Consider the following 22,397-nt stretch of genomic DNA (forward strand, 5'->3'; position numbering starts at 1 on the left):
TTAAGCTGTGTAGTCAGTCTCACCTGATAAAGCCTCTGGTAATTATAACCTTCATTTCTAACCTAAGATAACGTTGAAGAGAAAATGAGCAATATTAAACTGAATTAATAGTAGGTTTTTTTCATTTTAGTGGCAAATCTGACATGTTTTATTTCCCTCATAGTTTAAAGGAAATAAACAAAGACTCTGAATTATTGATTTTATGTGAAGAAAATGCACTTAATACTTTATAGTTACATTGGATATTATAGGAACTAAAAATAACTGCCAAAAGAATATTTCTAAAAATCTAAACTTATTTGTATCCCGTAGAGCTGATACATGTGCAAATTCCTTTCGAAGCCACAAGAGTTCCACATTTCTGTCAGTAAAGAAACAAAAAGAACAAGGGTCTTCTTAATTCACTCTGGTTATAAAAATAGTATGAAAATTGGTTTTCCATATACACAGAAGGAAAACAAACTATTTGCTTTCTTCTAAGACTGGAGCCAACCTTAAGTAATCTACATATTTGGAGGACACTTTTGCATTTTTCCCCTCCCAAATCTACAAAATAGAAATGTTACCATGATGAACATGCTCCTCCCTAAGTAACTAATATTTGTGATTATTTTCTTTTTGTGTATTTAATATAAATTTGCCCAATTATGGAATCTAATTCAGAACTCAATTTTTAAACACAATCTATCTTCAAGATGAAAATTTCTGGGGGCACCTGGGTAGCTCAGTCAGGTAAGGGTCTGCCTTCAGCTCAGATCGTGATCCCAGGGTCCTGGGATCAAGTCCCACATTGGGCTTCCTGCTCAGTGGGGAGCCTGCTTCTCCCTCTCCCTTTGCCCCTCCCCCCCTTTCATGTTCTTTCTCTATCTCTCAGAAATAAATAAAATCTTTTTTAAAAAAGAAGGAAATTTCCTTTCTGGAACACTGAGCATAGCTTCAGTTATCAGGAGACAGAGAATCTCTTGGTAGGAGATACTGCTGAGATGTAATTAAATGCACTGAAAATGCTCACCAACACTTTCCAGCAAGCTTAAATTTATTTTTTATTTTTTTTTCCAGCAAGCTTAGATTTAAAGCAGAGTGAATTTCTGCATTTCTATATATTTGATTTTGAATGGGATAACAGGTATAAATTCTCCCTGAATGAGGAGGGAAAAAAGGGGAGTAGCAGAAAAGGCAAGAGTGATGTTAACAGCTAGAGAAGCAGATATTTCAGTGAAAGTAACAGCCCAGAGCGCAGGGATCGGCTGGCAGCCCATTATGGTAGGAGAGATGAAAAACACATAATACCCAGAACAGAGGCCGAGACCCATGGGCTTCTCTAGACATTTTTTTTTTTTTTTTGTCAGATGAGTAGGGGACGTTAAGTGAGAAATGCCAAGGTGAGGAAAAGACTAATCTAGAAAAGTGCCTTGTGATGCAATGAGATGGCTAGAAACGGCTACTTCCTGTGTACTTCAAATAGCCAATTCAGGAGGCATTAAGTCACAGGAGGAAAAGAAAGGACTCTCTGCCTCATTCTCCCTGTTTAAAAGGACAAGAAAACAGGAATGACAGTAATTAAGAAATACTCTTGGGGAATGGCGCACTGTTACTCTTTAAAACGGTACTCTGCACAGCATGGCGACTACAGTTCATGATCTTCCACTGCATATCTGAAAATTCCTAAGGGAAGAGATCTTAAAAAGTTCTCATCACAAGAAAAGGTAGAATTGTAAAACTGTAAGTGTAAGGTGACAGATGTTGACTAGGCTTATTGCAGTGGACATTTCACAATACACAGAAATACTGAACCATTTTGTTGTATGCCTAAAACTAATACAATGTAATATATCAATTATGCCTCAATAATAACAACAACAACAAAAAGTTCTGCCACAGTAATGTCTAGTGATTGTTTCCTTAAGTCTATACATTTAGATTCAGGAGTTTATTAGTTGGTATCACAAGAATAAGGTGGGATGCTAATGATAAATGCCAAATTCTAACAGAGCCCAGAATTGCATACCATGAAGGTCTCTTGGTGAGGGTTCTAGAAGACCTCCTGGTCCCCTTCAACAGATTGTTCTGCTTTGATCTTGACTTATTATGTTAGACCCAGTAAATTGGCTAAAATAATAAGGTCACAGCATCTTCTGACTTCATTATCCTCAATGTCCTAAAGACCATATTTTATTTACTATATAGTCATTTAACTGACCTTGTTGCCCACCAGCCATAAATATGATCTCCAAATTTAAAGGTCTTAAAAATTACAGGTATCATTTCTCTGACATTAGAATTCAAGATAAAATCATCTGCTTAGACTATTTGCCATAGTCTAATCATATACAAATATAAAAACATGCTGTTTTTCTAAGCACACCCAACACAGACTATTCTCCTAAATAACTGCAATAAATTTAAATACTACTTAGTACATAAAATAATGCCTGTTTTCACCTGAAGGATCACAAATACAACACTGGACATATAATACAACAAATCATCCAAATGCGGTCCTTATAAAAAATATGTAGTAGATGAACAGAATGTCTAGGTTAAATGAATACATGTTCCGAATATTTTTATCTCATTTATTCTCAGAAAGAGACTTGAATTATAGGTATCATTGTTCCCATTTTAGAGATGAGGTAAATTTTAGTAATATTAGGTAATTTAACCCAAATTCTACAACTACTAGGAAGTGGTAGAGTCCACAATGAAACTATAGTCAATTTAACACACACTGTAATATCCATTATGTGATAAAATTAAGCTATCAAGTTTATCAAGGACATTATATTTTCCAAATTAAGTAACTAGATTTTGTCAGGAAGACTAAGAGTCCAACCATCTAATTAGTATAGGTTTAAATACATGTCTGTAAAAAGTAATGATTGCATTCCTTCTTTTCTTCCCATGAACATCTGCCTCTCCAGGTTTCCACATCTTCATTTATATTTTTTGTCATTTTCTAGGTCTTGTGAAAACTTTTGTTCATAGCCATTTCCTCCCTCAATTTAAAAAAAAGGAAAATATGTTTATTCTACATAACCCAAGTGATCGAAAATGTAGAGGCCAAAGTCATTATTATAACTTTCTATTCAGAGCACCAACCTAAGGAGAATCATTTCATCCTCTCATATAGACAATCTAAACTATTCAAGTTCTCTGCCACCTGCTTCCGAGTAAATATAAATTGCTCCTTTGAAGCCTTTTGTGGCTATCAATTCCCTTTCCATCTCAAATTATTTTACTGTCCTTTTTCTGGACTTGCCTGTTTTTGTCAATCAAGGCTTTGTTTTTCGTTTTGTTTTGTTTTTAACCTATTTACCATCCTGGACATTCTTTTTACTGTGAATGACAGTATTGAACGCCCAATATACAGCCTGCCAAGAGATAACCACAAACTTGTTTCCTGTCACATAAAATCTACTAAGTGACGGTGTCCGATTAATTGAAAGAAAAGCACAGAATATCTCTTTCACTAATCAAGAAACCACACAATTTCTCTTAGAAAAATATCAATAGAATTGCCTAGTAGCTTTATATGCATTTGGAATTTAAGTCACCTAGGGGTATGCATTTTTGTAATTCTAAATGGCCTTACAGGGATTCAATATGAGCATTCTCAATTATGATGTGAAAATTTTAAAATTTAAAATAAGGGTTTTTTAAAATTTTAAATTATGTTTATTTCAAAATGTCAACCTCATTCGGGCAACTCCACTTAAAACTAAATTAATGGGAATATTTCAGTTGTCTTTAGAAAACTTTACATTCCCATAAAAGTGTGATTTCACCTAATAACTACTGACTCTTTATGAATTCATTGAATATTATATACCTATCTACTGAAAAAAGTTTGATGAATCTGTTAACTACGCATTAAAAATAAGTGAAATTAAGGGCCTGATTCCTAGTCAATAACACTGCATAATGATTATTGCTCTCACTTTGTTGACAAGAAAATGAATGAGAGAGGTTGAGAGAGAACTGCAGTAAATGCACCGTCTATGTGATGGTACTATTGATAAAGGTACAACGGCTATAAAAAATATATGCACAAAAACCCTTGTGTACTTACATATCCTTTCTTAGGGCAGAAAAATGCTACCATTGGGCCACAAAAACATCCTAATCCACATCCCTAGAAACTCTTTAACTTGTTCAGGTCCTCTTTGTTTACAATACAGTATCAGTCAGTATTTATAAAATATAGAGGCATCAAAGGAATAAAATAATAAAGATTACTTTGACTTATGTAGATACCCCATCGACAAAAACAGATTTTTCACTCTTCCTTAAGATGTGTTCAAATGAAACAATGGCCCATGGAATAAATAACAAAGATTCTTTCTCAGTTATTCGAAGTTAAAAATTCACTCATGGATAAATTCATCAGTTTGCTGTGCTTCATTTTATCAGGAAGAGACGCAGAACACTGGCCAAGTGAAGGGCAGAAATGCAGATGTATAGATATCTTGCCGGCGCGCGCTACTTAGAAACTCTTTACCAGTACCGAGCACCAAACTGAGAAATTTGGGAAATGTTTACATAAGCAAACCTGCAGTAGAGTAGAGACTGGGAACATGTTACGAGGATGGTAGGGCCATGCTCTCTCAAAGGGCCCTTCAGTTCAGAAAGCACTTGAATGGAAATCCCCTACCCAAATATTCACACAGAAAGAAGCTGTGAAAAAACATCCCAATTTGGCTACCACTTGGCCCCCAAACACGTACCACAAACTGCCCATTTTTGTCTGATACCAATTAGAAACTGACTTCTGTTCCCATTCATTTTTAACCGAAAGGAAAATCTAAAAAAAGAAAACAAAACAACGGATCCATCAAAACAAGACCACCACTAAGAAAAGTGGGTCAGAATTGCTCATAATTGAGGGACAATAGGCTCAATAATTTCACTTTGCAGTCTTTAAATTACAAGTATCAGAAAAGCAGTCTTACACAATTCACAGCGCTCACCATGAGAGACTCTGGACTCTGAGAAACAAACTGAGGGTTCTAGAGGGGAGGGGGGTGGGGGGATGGGTTAGCCTGGTGCTAGGTATTAAAGAGGGCACATACCGCATGGAGCACTGGGTGTTATACGCAAACAATGAATCATGGAACACTACATCAAAAACTAATGATGTAATGTATGGTGATTAACATAATAATTAAAAAAAGAAAAAAAGAAAAGTTAATGAAAAAAATAAATTACAAGTATCAGAAAAGCATATATAAGCATATAGTATGTGCATCATTTATATAGTACTCCCCGCCCCCAAAAAAGAAGCTAAAAAACCAACTGCCTATAAGCACCCACTACTCTTCATTTATTCGTGAATATTCTTGTTCTAATTTTGGAAATAAAAGTTTTACTAGTGTGCCACAATCATGGTTAACTAGGCATCTGTAGACTCCTCCTCTGTTTCTAGAAATAAACATCACTCCCTAAATTATGGCTTCAACGTATGGATAACAATCTGGACTATAATTTCAAAGTGGCTAATGCCAAAAACTTCATGAACTATTTCACAGGAGTAATAGTTTACGTTTTCCACCCCCCAAAGCAAAAAGAGCAGTTCTCCATCCAAACACAGACATTCACAATAATCATTTGTGACTTTGAAAGGCCAAATGCCCTACCTTTCCTACATAGAGAGGGTCTGAACCCATGTATTCCTCCAGCACAAAGAACTGATTCCACACCCAGCTGCGCTTGGTCCGGGACCTCCCTGATTGGAAATAGGGCTTTGATCTGGACCCGGAGAGCTCTGCTTGACTCATCCCAGACAAACACAGGAAAAGAGCTATTAGCTGCAGAAAATGGCAGAACTCCACTTTGCCCAACTTCATCTTTTTTTTTTCTTTCTTTTTCCTGTGTAAGAAAAAAACCTTGACAAGAGAAAAGGCACAGTTCCAGTTGGCTTAGTAGCTCTTGCCTCCGGCAGGGTGTCAGCTGGGAGTCCAGAGATAATAATTTGTAGAGTGTTCGATTGCAAGGGGTCACCACTGCTGAATAACCTTCGCCAAAGAATGGTGTAATAGGTACCTAGCAGAACAAAAAGAAAAGCTAGTGTCAGAAACCAAAACACATCATAACTTTTAACTTTCATTTACTTACTATTGATTTTCCCAAGATACCATCATTTGCATAATTATTAAATTATTAATTATAAACTTATACATTTACAATGACTTTGCCACATGTATAAATCACATAAATACTGCTGATGCAGAATTATCCTCATTCCACAACACAATCTTAAAACTTTGTGTTTCTTCTAGGCATTCTATTTGAACATATGGTTTACTTGATACAAATGGAGCGACATCAGTTAAAAAATCATTTTAATGCTAGCCTTTATTATTTTTTCTTTTATATTACAGTCAATTTCATTCATTGGTATTAGAATATGAAAGCAAAGCAGCTCAAAGCAGGGATTTAACCAAATGGGAAGGACATATGTTGGTTTAAATCTCTTCTGTGAAACTGTAAAGAGAAATAAAGAAGTATGAAGTGATTCAAAACCGGTTGATTGATTCTGAGTCACAGAACACCAGCTGTTTTGATGTGTTCTGATTTGATTGTGATCAGCTGCAAAGCTCAGTCGTTTCCATTTTCCACCCTTCAAACCTATTGTCATGTCTGCTGTGTCGCATGTTAGGTCACGCTATAGAGCAAATTATCTATTGAACATCTTACAGCATGACTTGTGCATAGTAGGGCCTTCTTCCCTAAATATTTATGGAATTGAATAGATCATTAGAGAGGTGTGCAAACTCAACTGTATTTGTGAGCCCCGTTCACAGTGAGTGTGCACCCAGAATGTTCCAGCAGCAGCATGAAAACAAAACAACTTTTATTCTAAAGTCTACATATTTCAGATACAGAATTCTTGTTCATGCAAGAGATATAAAATCAGTTACAAAACAAACTTCCAAATATACCCCCAAAACACAGAGGAATAAGAATTTATGGCAAAAAGCTTGTTTAAATCACTATGCTGTACTTCGGTTTATAAATTCATTTGACTATAAATAAGTCAACAATAGGATAATTTGAGGTGAGGGTTCACATTTGCTTTTTTTGGGGGGGGAGAGGAAGAAAAATAGAGTTTTAAGGACATGAAGCCAAAAGATAGTTCCCTATCAAAGTAGCAAATTCACTGTCTTTATATTATTAGCTTTCTCATCTTCCTACCTGTCTTTCCTGTAACGAGTGTCTGTGACTCATTAGATGATTTCTGACAGTAAAGTTGCTTATGGAAAATGCCTTATCTAATAGAAGAAAAATGAAATGTATTAAATATGTTAAAATAGTCGACACAACTGTTAAGAAACAGGTTGCATTGACTTTGAGCTCTATTCAAATGAACATATTCATGTGAAAAATATCCCTATCAAGGTCTGAAATTCCAGAGGGCATTACAGGATAATCCAATGTACAGCTAATTGATGTATGCTGAGAACCACCAGAAGAGTAAACTATTATTGGAGCATATTACTGCAGTCTGTGCAATGAACACCTCCTCTTAAAATCCAAATCTCTCATCTAAGCATCTAAAATGAATTTGGTCCATTTAGAAATCACTCTGGAAGGATTAGTTGTTCTAAGACTTGGAATTATAAACAAGAAGTAACTTGGGGTCGTATCTTTATGTTCCAACGTAGGCCCCTCCATTAGTCTGAAAGTACATTGCAGGGAGGTCTGAGCTAACCCCCCTGAGAAGACAGGTTATCTGTAGTTAAAGAAGGCAAGTAGGTGCTTAGACTGGGAAACAGAGATTAGTATGGACTAGTCTATAATGAGCTAGGAGTCATGGCTAGGAACTCACAGGTAGTGGCCTTTGTAGGAATGGCATGTGGAGGGCCAAGATTATGTGGTTCCCTTCATGACAGTGGCAAATCATGTTTCCAGGGATGGAGAGGATTGAATTGTGGTGAAGGATTGTCTAACATGGGAGACATGTGGCCAAAGAACATTTCAGTTTCACTGCCCTACTTCCTCGAGTGAGAATGTGCTTTCTCATAAAAACAAGGAGATAAATACTTTGGTCCCTAAGACAATTTTTTTTTTTTAATGTGATATAGTTACATTATTTAAGCTACTTTATGGCTTAGGTGAACTTGGTAACATTGTTACACAATGAAACGCATCCAACTTCAAGAAACAAAGTAACAAATGAACTTTTGGAATTCAAAATTTGGGGAGTTATCAAAATTATACTGGGAAAAAGTGCAGGCACCTGTATCAGATAAAGATTCAAATGCTGACTCCTGTCTTAGCTCTGCATTCTTGGACATGTGACTTAAATTTTAAGATAAGTTCCAAAGATGAGGCCTTAAACCTCTAACTTGCAAAACAAAGATGGTAATAATTGTATCTACTTCATAGGATTAAATAAGCAAATCATGAAAAACTAAAAAGCCCTAAAAATTTTTAAAAAAAAAGCTGTTGGGGTTATTTTGATATTTTCTAGTTATGTTAAAGTTAGTTTGTGATGTTTTCATTTTAATGTTATTTATAGGAAAATGTTTTAGTCAACTCTTGCACAGAATGAAAACATTCTTGATAGTTCTAGTCTCAGTGCCATGGAACTATATGGGTCACGAACCCAAAATTCTAGATGAATATGAACAATGGCACCAAAATACTTTTAAAAAAAAAGAACGCAATACTTTCTTTCCCAAGGCATGTCCTCTGTGATTTTTATAAGTCAAAGACTGGCATCAGAATTGGAGAGATTTGAGTTCACTCAAAACTTTCACTAATAAGAAAAAGAAGTATAATCTGGACCAGGAATAGGATCAGTGGGGTCTTTGCTCTAAAACCTCCTTTTTTTGCTGTATGACCTTGGATCCTTCTGGGATTTCATTTTTCACATTTGCAAAATGAGGGAGATGAACTAAATTATAAAATCTTATATGTATTTTTTACAGATGTAACTTGTCTGCTTTTGACAATTATAGAGAATTGGTTTTGTTGGCTTTTTTAGGCTGTGAAAAAGTGCACACTGTTAATAATTAAAGGGTGGAGAGATTTAAGAAAGTCATAGGACTGTAAAAGAAGCATTTTTCACATTTATGAAATTTAGCATGAATTTTAACATGAGATGTTTAAATTACTCTTGCCTCTTGAAGACCCTTTCTTTTCCATATGAGATGTGAAGTTATCAAACCAGCGAGAACATAGAAAAGAAGTCAGACACAGAACACACTATGGATTACTTTGAAGTCACTGAGCTAATATTTGTGAAAGAGACCAGAGAGTTCTGTACTTTCCTATTTAAATGAAGTGTTTTAAAGGCAGCTATTATTAACATAGACCTTGATGAACAGGAATGTCCACCCTGTCTTTGTATCATAGTATCTAGAACAGAAGCAGACACACAATTGACTTTTGGAACACATTTACAAAATGTTTCATTATGCTTATTTTTTTTAATATGGTAAATTAACCATGTAAGTCAATATATAAATTCCTTGGTAGCTCTTCCGTGTTTATGGGTCACAATCCCTTTGAAAAAAAATTCCATTATATTTCTCTGCAGTATTTGAAGTACCTGCCAGGCTCTTGAGCTAAATTTTCTCTACCTTTTTTGAAGGTCTATAAGAGTGTACAAGGATACTTTAAGTGGCTTTGTGTATATAACTGGAGGATAAAATTCTCTTTCATATGGCAGGTAAATGATTCTGTAATGCCTGTTGTAGAATGCACTTAGAAAATCAGAAACTCATGTGTGAATGACTGTGATTGGAGTAGGGGGGTTTCATATGTATTCATCAACATTTTTGATAGTGACTAACTCTGCCAGGAATGAACACCTGATCCAATAGGGGGAAAATCACAGGACAGATGGCCCTTCATCAGGCTTCCCCAAATCCTTGCCTTCCTTCACAAGCAGATCTGGTTTCCAAGGTAAAGACCAGTACAACAGTTTAGCCCAACTCATCCTGACCTATGTTGAGGTAGCATGAAAGAAATGAAGGGCCCTGACCCATTATGAAAAACTTTCAGTTATTTGTGGTCTTCAAAGAGAAGTCATCAAAATGTGAACTTGAGATTTCCTACTGCAAGTAGGCTTCCTATCTTCCCGTAGATGTACACATATATCAAGGCACCATGATAACATTTTTTTACATATAAATCAATCACAATCATTGTCATTTTTTCACAATGGGTTAAATACTGACTCGCAAATCTGTGCCCCAAAGCCAAGCTGTGCACCCTTCCCTGCTAGGCTCCCCTATTGCTTATCTTCTCCCTTCCTTCTGCCTCCCAAGTTTTATAGACAGGCATTAATAAGGGGAAAGTCACATTAGAAACAAACAGAGACCCCTGCATCCAAGCAGTGTCATGTGTCATTGTATCCTCTGTGGGAAAGCTTAAGGGTGTGACCCACTGGAGGTCTGGAGAGCCGACCAGTTCACCATTGCTGGCTCAGAAAAAAAAAAAGTGCAGAACAATGATGTGTTGGTAGACAGTTTAGGTAACTTCTGCAGATCTAAGTCAACTTCTAAACAGTTACAAATGTATAGCTTTATATCTAGGAGAAAAACAACAGGAATAGGTTCTATCTGAGGAGAAAAGAAGTGAATAGGAGCCAACCAGATGTTTGAAAGACCATGGTGGCTGCTACTGGATTAATAACTTAAAATGTTCTCTCTCTGATATCTTAAAGCTAAAACTTATAGGGAATCAACCCCATTTACAACTGAACCCCAAACCATCAGATACGTAGGAATAAACCTAACCAAAGAAGTGAAAGACCTGTATTCTGAAAACCATAAAACACTGATGAAAGAAATTGAAGATGACAAGATGTCAATGGAAAAACATTCCATGCTCATGGATTAGAACAATATTGTTAAAATGTCTAAACTACCCAAAGCAATCTACATACACGCTGAATGCAATCCCTATCAAAAAATAAACTTATATTTTTAAACATACATTTTTTTTTGCCAAACTAAAGATACATGTAAATCACAACTAATACTGTGATCAGCACAACACACCTTAATCCAGAGAATACAAAATGAATCCTCAAAAAAGAAATTTTAAGTGGATTGAAGCAAAATGGAAAGAAAAGGGGGTGGCGATGAGATTCAAACAGTATTTACTAAATCAACATCATTTATTTGACCTGAAATCACTTTACCATGCTACTTTTTTGTTCCAATTATTTTTGTTCAACTATGTGGCAAAGAATTATTTCCAAGTAGATAGTTTATTATTCATTTAACCTTAATAGCTAATATTATTTTATCCAAACGAATTCATTATTACAAAATTTTCTTGGATTTTCTGCTCCACTTAACATCTCTGTGAAACCACTTTTAAAAATCAGATCAAGTGACTATCATACTCTTAATACAATGTTTTGTTCATACCTAAAAACAATGGCTTAAATTCCCTTAATAACAAAAAATACTTTTTATGCATCAGCATGCCAATGACTAACCAGTGAAAGCATAAATGTTGTAGAGCCTGTCCCATCTAAATCAAAGGCAACATGCTAAACACACGACAAGTAGCATGAAATGTATCATATTCAGCCAATCACATAAATATAGAACCATAAGAGTAGTTTTAAACACATGCCTAATTACCAATTAATTTATATATGCTAAACTGCTTCTTTAAAAGTGCTAAATGCCTTCTAGAAATAACTCGAGCTATAAAATATGATTATCAATTACGTTAAAATGAAATATATTGCTATTTTAGATCTTGTGGCAAAATTAAAGTGGAACATTTTCTTTGCAGTCCAGTATAAATAACCAATGGCTTATCTCAGTTAAAGACTATCAGTCAACACAGTTTCTCTAAATGACAGGCAAGGGACAGATGTTTATGCTCTCTGTGTCTGGAGTTGTTGCATCAGATACAGGTCTGAAACTGTTTTTGAAATATACTTAATGTATACCACACTAACACATGGTTTATTATCTACTGGCAATTTAAAGAAGATTTGAAGAAGTTGTGTCTCTCCTCTAAAAAAATCACTACAATTCACAATTATGTGGAACATGATATCCCCAAAATACATTCTGTCATTTGCATTTTCTAGAAAAACAATTGTAAGAATGACATTTGAGGAGTCAGTGTACTTGATAGAAAATAATCAATGAAGAATGTGAAAAATCCATAGTGGATGACTGCCAAACATCTCTAGCATCTAACTGATACTCCCTAAGATGTTTTGCTCACTAATTTATAAAACATAATAGTACCAAAAAATCAGAGTTGTAACAATAACAAAACAAAACAAAAAATCTTGCTGTTGGCCTTTTGGGAAGAAACTGTCATTTCCAAGACTGCTTTAAAATTGAACTACATTTTGACAAGCAACATATTTTTAATGGATCCTTATGGAGGGAGAACAATATACATGTTCAAAAGCAGAAATGATACCATTTCAGTGGTTAGAACGCATGATGACAATATTGCCATTGCTTTAAGAACAACCTTCCATATATTAGTTCTTTTGTACAGTCTGACAAAAGATGCCTTTTGAGAATACTCCTTGAGTGTTTAATAGCAATATTTAAATTGAAAGAAAAGACTCCTCCTGCTTCATCCAATGCCTTCTTTAAAGACTTTCATTTGTCCTTGTTTTCCCCAGGACAGCAGCCTCCTGTCACCACTGAGGTCCTCACTGTGATTTATCTCTGTACACAAAGTTAGGGGAGTCTGCTTTGTAACAAGGATAACACTTGTCCATTGTTGCTTTTGCTTATTTTTAAAGTAGACCCGCTTAATGCATTTGGGCAATGCAAAAGAGAGAAAAGATATTCTAATCTCCCATTCATGAATGAGCAGATGTCATAACTCCAAAACAGAAAGTAATCCAGGACAAGGAGTATTTCAAGAGCTGTGGCCACACTTTTTTTTTTTTTTTTTTTTTTTCCCCAACCACCACATACAAGCAGAGCTTTTAAAAGAATAATGTTTATGGGATAGAGAGAATGTCACATCGGTGCTGAAGAAGGTAATCGCTTGGTTCTCCTGAGGGTTCATGTTGGGAAAAGAAAAACAAAACAAAACAAAAAAACAAAACAATGTAAAGAAGTCCCTAAACCCACTGCTCCTGATGTTTGAAGAGTGGTGGAACCACAGAACGGGAACAGACATTAGAAAAACCTAAGGTTAGGCAGTCTCTTCTTTCTTTGCTAAGAAACCAAAATCTACAGAATTCTAGTGAAATGTCCAAAGTCACACAGGAAGTTCCTGATGGCACTGCGTGTGACTGGTTACAACAGAAAACTGAAAAAGTTTGTTAAACGTTTCTCATGCTGACACTAAAGATCTTTTTTTTTTTTTTTATCGTATTTCTCCAAAAGCCAAGAAAAGTAAATTTATTCCTACTCAAATTTCTATATGATCATGAGTTTGAATTCTCCAAGTAGATCATCAGGATTCCTATCCAGAAGGGTCAGGAGTACAGAGTGAGATTGGGGGTGAAGGGATCTGTTGTTTAGGACTGTAGTTCGTCTGATACACAAAAAGCACTGTGAGGAGGATCCAACTTTAAAATCGCCTCTCCCTTCTAAATCTGGTGAGTGATCAAAGAATACCTACTGGGCTGTGACACTATAGTAACTGTTTCCACTGAAATGTAAACAATAGCTCACTGTTTCAGAAATAGGGTACCAACTCAAAAAATATCTTCAGATATAAGAATGTATATGTATATAAGGTTATTTGGTTGTTGCTACAAATCCTATATTTTGAAAGGACTGTCTGCTCCTAACTTACTGTAATCATTCTAGATTTAATATTTCCATCTTTGGCTTCTATTATTTAATTTCTTTTACCTGTATACCATTGAAAGTTTACTATTAGCTTCAATAATGTTAATACTGATGAAACAGCCCTCTTCTTTTTTACTTAAAAGGTCTAATTTTTTACATTTTAATTAGTGAGGCTGGGGACCCTCTGTGATATGTGACTTCTCACGTAAAGAAACTGTGATCAAATCCATTAGCTCCCTGGGCCAGATAACATTACAACCACAGACCACAGCCTCCTACCGTTAACTGGCCTAAATATTCAGGCAGGGGCCTTGGAAATGAATCACACAGCCTGTGGTGTGCATCTGGCTCTCAGACATGGGATGAAAACTTCTCTGAGTGGATTGCAGAGTCAATTTTAACTAAGCACAAATAACTTCTGTCATAGGTAAAAGGAATGAAAAACAAAGAGGAGCAAGAGTTTATAATTAACTGGAAGAAGCCCATGTAAATTAAAAGAAAACAAGAATGAAAAACCATATCCTTCTGAGCTACTTATATAATATCATATGTAGTATTATATATAATGTATGTACTATACATATGCATGTACAATTATAACAGTAAAATTATATTTAAAGTGTTTTTCCTTTGTTCTTCGACAACATATCTCAGCTATATCAATTTCAATTTTTAATTTACCTTAGCATTTACATTGAGCCAGGTATGATTCATGTGACTTCAGTAAAAGGAATTATGTTTCAATAAACATTTTGCAAAAGAAACTAAAAGAAATTCTACCAAAATGAAAATCTAGAGTATAATCTGAGATGAATATATGGACAGATGTCTGCATAGTCATTTGCACTGATAATTTTGTCAGCGAGGGATCTTGCAGAACGACAAGGGGGAAATGTTTGCAGGGGTAGCTTTCTGCAAAACCAGCAAATCCCCAGAGGAGGCACTCGAGTATTGCTGGTTACAGCCAGATCTGCTCTGCTTGTCAGAGGCTGAGAAGATGGTCACACACAGGACTCTGATCACATGTCCTTTTTCCTTGTCCTCAGCTCCCCTTTATCACCCCATTTAGAAGCAAGGGACGCCTTCATGCCAAGGAGAAAAGCCTCCATCACAATCCATTTGCAATACACTAATGTGCATTAGTTATTTTAGAAGTTTCTGAAACTCCCATTTTAAACTAAGACTTTGAAGCCTTCCAACCAAGAAAAAAGGGGAAAAAAAAAAAAAAAAAGGAACATTTATGTGTATGTGAGAACCGTGATATGCTACAAACCACTAACACAATAAATGCAAAACCTTATAAAATCAGGAAAGGTAAAGATCACTCAAGCATAAATACTCACAACACTAAACAATTTATGGGCTCAGTGCTTTATAAAAGATTTCTAAAAGATTTGACAAAGAAAGTGTTTGACTCTACACCAAGATGTATTCACTTCCTCATATCAGCATACATTCTGAGAAGTTTGTAACAGCTTTGCCATTGAAACAACTAAAATGCTAAATGATCAGTAGACCAGCAAAGAAATCATGCCTGAGGTGACACAGTGGGTTGATTTTTAGATCTAGGAAGGCTGAAGAGTAGCCAAAACTCAGTATGCTCCCTACCCTTTCTTTTTCATTGGACACTAAAAACTAGAGTCAATTCAAGGGTAAACTGCAGTAATACAGATGCTTTACAATTACCCTTTTATAAAAAAGGAAAAATCTCTGTGCTATTATTTAAAAAGTAGACTTAAGAGTTGTGAGTCTGTTAGCTGATTGTTAACACAATTCTAATGACCTTATTGCAGCCCTTAATTACAATAATATCTCACGTTGTAAGCGCACAATGCCCTTTTATTAAAGCTGCAAACCGTAATAGCTTTTAGCCTGGTGATGGTCCACACTACTGATTATTGTTTTATTTTTCTAACCACAGACTTTACCGGATAAGACTATTAACACTGAATGCTATTTAATTGTTTCTGCCACTCCACTCCATATTAAACACTAACATACAAGCAAGACTTTCACAAAGTTGCCAGTTTTACTACTTGCCTCAATTCTTTTGCATTTTTATTCATACTGTTCCAAATAACCCTAAAAATGAAGAAAAGGATTCTTAATGTATTTTCCTTTAACATATAGTAACAAGAGCTTGGGTAAACATAAAGTCTAACCAGTTCTTTGGGAAAAAAAGTAATTTCTGGTGAGTTACTGAAAGCTTCCAATGTAATTACTTCCTTCCTTAGCTCCCCCCCAACACCAACTTGTCTTTATAAAGACACACTTAAAACTATTTAGGTGTTGTTGGCAGTGTATCAATGCAAACTTTCCTTTAAAAGGGGGGGTGCTACTGCCCCTAAACTCTTTAAAAATGTATGCTTTTGTGCTGTTAATTTGATTTTTAAATGTATACTTGTCACTTAGTATCAGCCACATACTCACATGTTACTTACATTTTTCTATTTTTCCCCCATAAAGTTGTTTATCTACTTCTGTGTGGAAAATGACCTGAACACCTGTCTGGTTACAGGAATTATGAAGGACGAGTCCTACTTAAAGAGATTTCACTTAAATGATCTAATAAAGAGAAGATGTATCTTGCAACATAAAAGGCGTCTTAAGTATATTCACGGTTCAATTTGCAGATCTCCAAAGCCTTGAGACACCCACTCCTTGATGATTTCTTCACAGGTTCCCAAATGCCCACTGCTGGGTGAACTCCCTGCCAATCTTTACTCACCTGAACTATATCTAAGAAATCCGTAAGGTTAACGATCTAAAACGTGAAGGCAATACAGCAAGAGGTCCTTTCTCATTAATCCACGCTCGGAGGTTGAATACCAGCAACTAGCCGTGTAGCAGGTGCACCCACGAAGAAGCCCACCACGCATTCAGAGAAACAGGGCGCCCTTTTCCCAACGCAAACCTAAGGTCCAGCCAGGCGGAGGGGAAGCAGGGCGCTGCGCAGAGGCAAGCCTTGTAGATGCACCGTAGCAGCAGAATACTCATTACAAGAAAAAACAAAACACCCTTAGATGAGTTCCACCTTCTCCAAAGGTAAAAGGAGTCTAGTGCGGACGGTTAAAAGGACTCCTGCACACGCAGGCACACACCCCCTTCCAGCCTCGGACCGCGGCAGAGCCTGGCGGCCCGGCCGGCGCGGAGTTCTGCCCCCATCCATCCCCGGTCCAGGGGGCCCACTCGTGTTCCTCTTCGAGGAGAGCGGTCCAGACTCCGCGTTCACCACGTCATCCGGAGCGCGCTGGGATCTGCTCTCACCCTGAACTCGCCGGCACTCGCCGCACCTGCTGTCTGCCACACAGGCTCGCTCTCAGGGCCGAGCGCCCTCAGCTCGGTACGCACGTCTGTCCTGCCCCGCCAAGCAACGTCTCACGGCCCCACAGCAGAAACTTGGGGACGCCAAGGGAAACTCCACACGGATCCCCCCGCCCGCTTTCCGCTCACTGAGGAGTCCGGCCTCAGATGCGCACGCCCAGGGCGCCTTCCCCAGCCCCCAGCAGGCAGACGCACTCACCTGGGGCCTCGCTGCCCTCCCGGCGGCGTCCGGCGCTAGCGACCCGGGTGTTCGCAGCCGAAAGGGCGCGCGCTCAGCAGCCGGGCGCTCGCGGGCGCTTCGGGACCCAGTGCGCGCAGCTCGGCGCTCGGGGCGGACTGGCGGCGTCCGCGCGGCACCCTCCGCGGCCGGCCGGGCACGGGCTCCTGCTCCAATCACAGCCCTCTCCGCGGGGCGCGGGGCGCGGGGCCGCTGCCCCGGCCGCGGGCGCCCCCGGCCCGCCGCCTGCGCCTGCTCCAAGGGGCCGGCCGGCTCTCCCGCGCGGCTCAGACGCCAGGTCCGGAGCGAGCGGGAGCGCGCGTCCGGGGAGAGGGCGAGAGGGCGAGCGCCCTAGAGAAGGAAAGAGGGCGCCGGGCCGGGGCAGGAAGGAGCGGAGAAGGCGAGGGTGGTCGGCGGCGACGGATGCCTGCTGTCAGCGCCAGGCGACACCGGCCCGGGGAGCCACTGAGACTTGGGCACCTCCTGGAGACCCAGTGAGGGCTACTGGAAAGGAAGACGCTCCGCCGCCACGCGCACACACACGCGCGCGCACACACGCGCACCCCTCCTCCAGCGCCCTCCCGACAGATCCGTACAGATGGAGTCCTTCGCAGGGAAATCAAGGAGAGCGGGGAAAGTAGGAGGGGCTGCAGCCCATCCATCTCTCCGCCAGGTATTTGCATCTGAAAGCGCGAAGCTGGAGGAGAGTTTTGAGAATTTTTTTCAAGCGCCCTCCCCTCCCACCCCCAACCTGTCGTAGAAGCCGTGATCAATTGAGCTCCTGAGGCATGAAGGCAAAGTCATAAAACTAATCAGAACTTACAGTTTTCTTGCGTGATAGTTTTGCCCTTTCAATCTCCTCGGACTGCCCTAGTTCTACTTTCTTTACTTGCAGAAAATTTTCTCCCCTGCTGGGTTCTCTGATGCAAAAGTTCCGAGGTGCATGATTTACGCGCGCGGTGGGATAGAGGACCCTGGCGAGGTGGGGAAGGGGATCTGGTCTTTGAGAACGCGCGACGGCCAGTACAGCTGAGCACGCTTTCTTTTCCTCTGCTCAGGTGCTTGATTTAACCTGATGGCGAGGTGTTCTGCCGTGAGGGCTAGGAAGGTGAATTCCAAGTACGTTCGTTTTCATTTTTTCTTATTCTGTCAGTGGAACTTGCCCTACTTCTCTTCTCCATCCTTAACAGCGATCCCCTGTATACCAGTTATGTGGGTATGAGGCCTGTCAGCACCTCTGCTTCCCGGTTCTTTCAGATACACTTGCATTCTCGCATCCAGTCCGCCTGCCCATTTAGCTTGCATTTTCCCTCTCATGTAGTTAGTATTTAACTACTGAGTCGTATGCTTGTTACTGTAACAGCAAATATTTTTGGAACTCCTGTTAAGTTCCAGATACCTAGCAACGCTGTTTACTTAACGTTGCTTCATTTGTAAAGTTCTGTCTTCAACCCCAAACCTCCCCAAGTCCAGGCCTGCTTGGATGTCCACTTGCACTCAACTGTCAGTCATCACCCAAACTCAGGATGTTCAGAACAGACCTATCTCTTCCTGGATATCACCTTGGATTTCCCGAGTATTCTCTCCTCTGCCAGGGACACTATCATTCTCCAGGTACACAGACATTAAACCTTGGCTTCATCTTTGAAGACTTTGACATATTTTTCTGTATTAAAGTCCTTAATTGGGGTGCCTGGGTGGCTCAATTGGTTAAGCCTCTGCATTTGGCTCGGGTCATTATCTCAGGGTCCTGGGATGGAGTCCCATGTCAGGCCCCACATGGGCTCCCTGCTCAGCGGGGAGTCTGCTTCTCCCTCTCCATCTGTGCGGCCCCCCTCGCCCACGCGCAGACTCTCTCTCAAATAAATAAAATCTCTAAAAAATAAAATCCTTAATTATTCTGGCTAATATCATACAATCTAGAATTTTACATTTTTCTGATGACCTTACATGCATTCGCCTTGCTTTGTCTAATGAACGCATTGCTGGGATGAGACCAATTCTTATAATTGTTCTGGACTAAAAGCTTCAGGAAGACAAAGATTGATATTGAGTGTGATCGAGACATGGCACATATTGGGGCCATAGTAAGTATCTGTTAAATGAAGAAGGGAATGCTTGTATCTCATCCAGCAATTAACACAACTCTGAGGACACCATGCTATTTGTAAACTGCTCATTGATTGTCTGGCTCTTTCATCTATGAGATCCTATGAGGAAACAAGTACTGCACCATATTTGTTGTAATCAAAGGACCACGTACAAAGGGAAAAAATTTGGAGACCATTTTTTTAAGTTTATTTCCACAATTTATCCTTTTCTTATCTTGTGCTTCCCCATGAATATTGATCACAAGTTTGGCTTCCATCCTGAACCACATGTTTCCATGTGAATTGCCTTCTTTTTAAAAAATTTCCTTAAACCAAAACCTTTACAGGGATTCTAGGAGGGGTAAAATGGGTTCAGTTAACCAGACTACTAGTTTTGGTTCTCACAGTCACAAGACATTCATCCTAGAGGAAGAGCTATGTGTCTCTCTACCTGGAGGACAGGATTAAGAATGGGGTGATTCAGATGAGAACTGAGGGACACCCCTTTACCTAGGACATCAGGGAGGGCCACTCTGCAGAGCTGGCACTTAAGCTGAGAGCTGATGATGAGAATGAGTTGCATTTGTGAAAATATGAAGGGAAAATAATCTGGACAGAATAAACAAGGACAAATCTCTGCTGAAGGCAAGAGTTGGGTGTGTTTGAGAAACCTGGAGTACTGTAGGAAGGAGAAAGTCAAGATGGATTAAGTTGGAGTGGTGGGCCAGGGACAAATTTGCAGAGCCTTCTAGGTCCCTGAAAGGTGTTTGTTATTTTATTCTCAGGAGGAAGCCCAACATTAGGAATGGCAAATAAAACAAGAGCTCCACAGGTTTAGGCTGTGGTCAAGTCTAGGACAAGACTTGTTTTTTTTTTTTTTTTTTTTAGTTTTTTAAAGATTGTACTTACTCATTTGAGAGACAGAAAGAGAGAGCACAAGTGGAGGAGAGTGGGAGAGGGAGAAGCAGGCTGAGCAAGGAGCCCAATGCAGGGCTCGATCGCAGACCCCAAGATCATGACCCGAGCAAAGGCAGACACTTAACCATCTGAGCCACCCAGGCTCCCCAAGACTTGTTTTTTTTAGATTCTTCTCCCACCCCCCTTTCTTTTCCTACAACTCTGGCTGATTAGAATACCTAGTTTCCTGAGAAACACAAAAATTGACTATACTAGATAAATCCTAAGGTGCTGCCAAATGTTTAAGATTCCGTGAAATACAAATGTAAGTCATAACAGCATATGCTTACTTATGAAATTTCATAGTGTTTCCATGTAATTCTCAAATTTATGTTTTAATATTTCCATTCTTATATATAATAATCTTTTTCAAATCCCCTAAGTTGAAGGTTTTATTTTTTCAGTGTCATATAATGCCGTGCACAAATTAGATAAATATCTCCTTTTCTTCTCTATTTAACAAAAAACCCTCCTGGAGTGCCTGGGTGGCTCAGTTAGTTAAGCATTTGACTCTTGATTTTGGCTCAGGTCATGATCTCAGAGTCCTCAGATCAAGCCCTCTGTTGGGATCCACACTCAGCGGGTAGTCTGCTTCTCTCTCCCTCTCCCTCTGCCCCTTCCCCCATGCCCTCTCTCTCTCTCAAATAAATAAATAAAGCTTTTTAAAAAACCCTCCTTTCAATCTATGTTTACTCTTGATTAAATAAATTAAATCAGCCGCATGAGAATTATACTTTGGAAAAGGAAAAATCAGAAAAGATAGGAGAACTCTGTCATGCTTTCTGTCAGTGTGGATGGTATTTCCCTACATGTTTTAGCTCTCAAAGCAGATTGGGTACAAGTAAGAAAGTTCTGATGAAATTGCTAATTAGGTTATATTCATAGTCGTTCCATCCTGAACCTACCCTAAAGCCAAAGATGAGTCTCAAAGATCCTGGAGCTAAGAGCAGAAGAGAGCTAACCATTGAGAACTAAGTAGTTTTAAAATTCAGGGGCTATGGTAGGAAAACAGATGTGACAGTAGGTAAGAAGCACCTATATAAGGCAAACTGTCAAAAAGTGGGACCATTTAAATTTTTTTTCAATATAACCTTGTGGATAATAAAATACATATTTTTTAAGATTTCATTTATTTATTTGACAGAGAGAGCACAAGCAGAGGAGCAGCCGACAAAGGGAGAGGGAGAAGCAGACTCCTTGCTAAGCGGGGAGCCTGACTCAGGGCTCAATCCCATGACCCTGGGATCATGACCTGAGCCAAAGGCAGACACTTAACCAATGAGCCACCCAGGTGCCCCTAGAAAATATTTTTTCATTATATCATGCTTAGCTTTTTCCTGAGGATGTCTATGTTCTTCAATTTATTTTATTTAATTAAGCATACTTCCATCTTCTACAAAATAAAGATCTTAGTAGGAGAGATTCTAGCTGAATATACTCATTTGCTAATTGGGTAATTATTAATTGACCCCTTTCTGGATGATGGGATACAAAGATGAATTTAAGATGTAGTTCCTATCCTCAGGACCCTTCCAACTTGTGAAAATAAGGAGATCAATATACCTTGATGAACATGGTGATGAAGTATGAATAAATGTCAAATGTGGGAGAACATAAAAGTGGCCACATGGCAGAAAGTTTTGAACAGGGAGAGAAAATGTTTGGAATGTGCCATGAGGGCAATGGGGCATCACAAGGAGTTTTATGAAGGAGAATCATTATCATAATTTCAGTAGAAGAAGGAAGACCCTGGCAGCCTTTTTAAGCCATTCTTGGACTGGAAGTGAGAAAATGTTTAATTATTCCAGAAATCCAGATAAGAAACATCTTGGCCTGAACTCTACTTGTGGCACTAATGTGTGAAAATCTCTTGGATGTAATCAGAAAATCTATTTTTGTCTATCTATCATCTCTCTCTCTCTCTCTCTATCTATCATTTTTAATGATTTATTGACACCAGTTATCAACAAGAGAGCATAAATGAACACTAAAAGAAGGTAGACATGTGCCTACAATTAGCATCATGGAATCCCCCCCCTGCCAACCACATCCCATTGATGA

General features: G+C 38.8%; 1 protein-coding gene across 3 annotated transcripts in view; it reads right to left on the bottom strand.

Moving 5' to 3' along the window:
• Nucleotides 1-17,389, bottom strand: part of CDH7 (cadherin 7) — a 134,066-nt gene extending 116,677 nt beyond the window's left edge. For 2 of the 3 annotated variants that reach the window (XR_004301604.1, XM_032422647.1), the window contains exons 1-2: nucleotides 17,272-17,389; nucleotides 5,634-6,039 (exon numbers count right to left, since the gene is read on the bottom strand). Coding sequence is in view for 2 of the 3 variants with exons in the window: in XM_032422647.1 (XP_032278538.1) it covers nucleotides 5,634-5,843 (210 nt within the window). In the remaining variant the exon portion in view is untranslated. Of the gene's footprint in view, nucleotides 1-5,633; nucleotides 6,040-16,476; nucleotides 17,178-17,271 lie in introns of those variants that run through there. The other variant, XM_032422648.1, reaches the window with a different exon arrangement.
• Between the last annotated feature and the right edge of the window lie 5,008 nt (nucleotides 17,390-22,397).

Source organism: Phoca vitulina, unplaced genomic scaffold, assembly GCF_004348235.1.
Source record: "Phoca vitulina isolate PV1807 unplaced genomic scaffold, GSC_HSeal_1.0 scaffold27, whole genome shotgun sequence".
NCBI classification, from domain to species: Eukaryota; Metazoa; Chordata; class Mammalia; order Carnivora; family Phocidae; genus Phoca; species Phoca vitulina.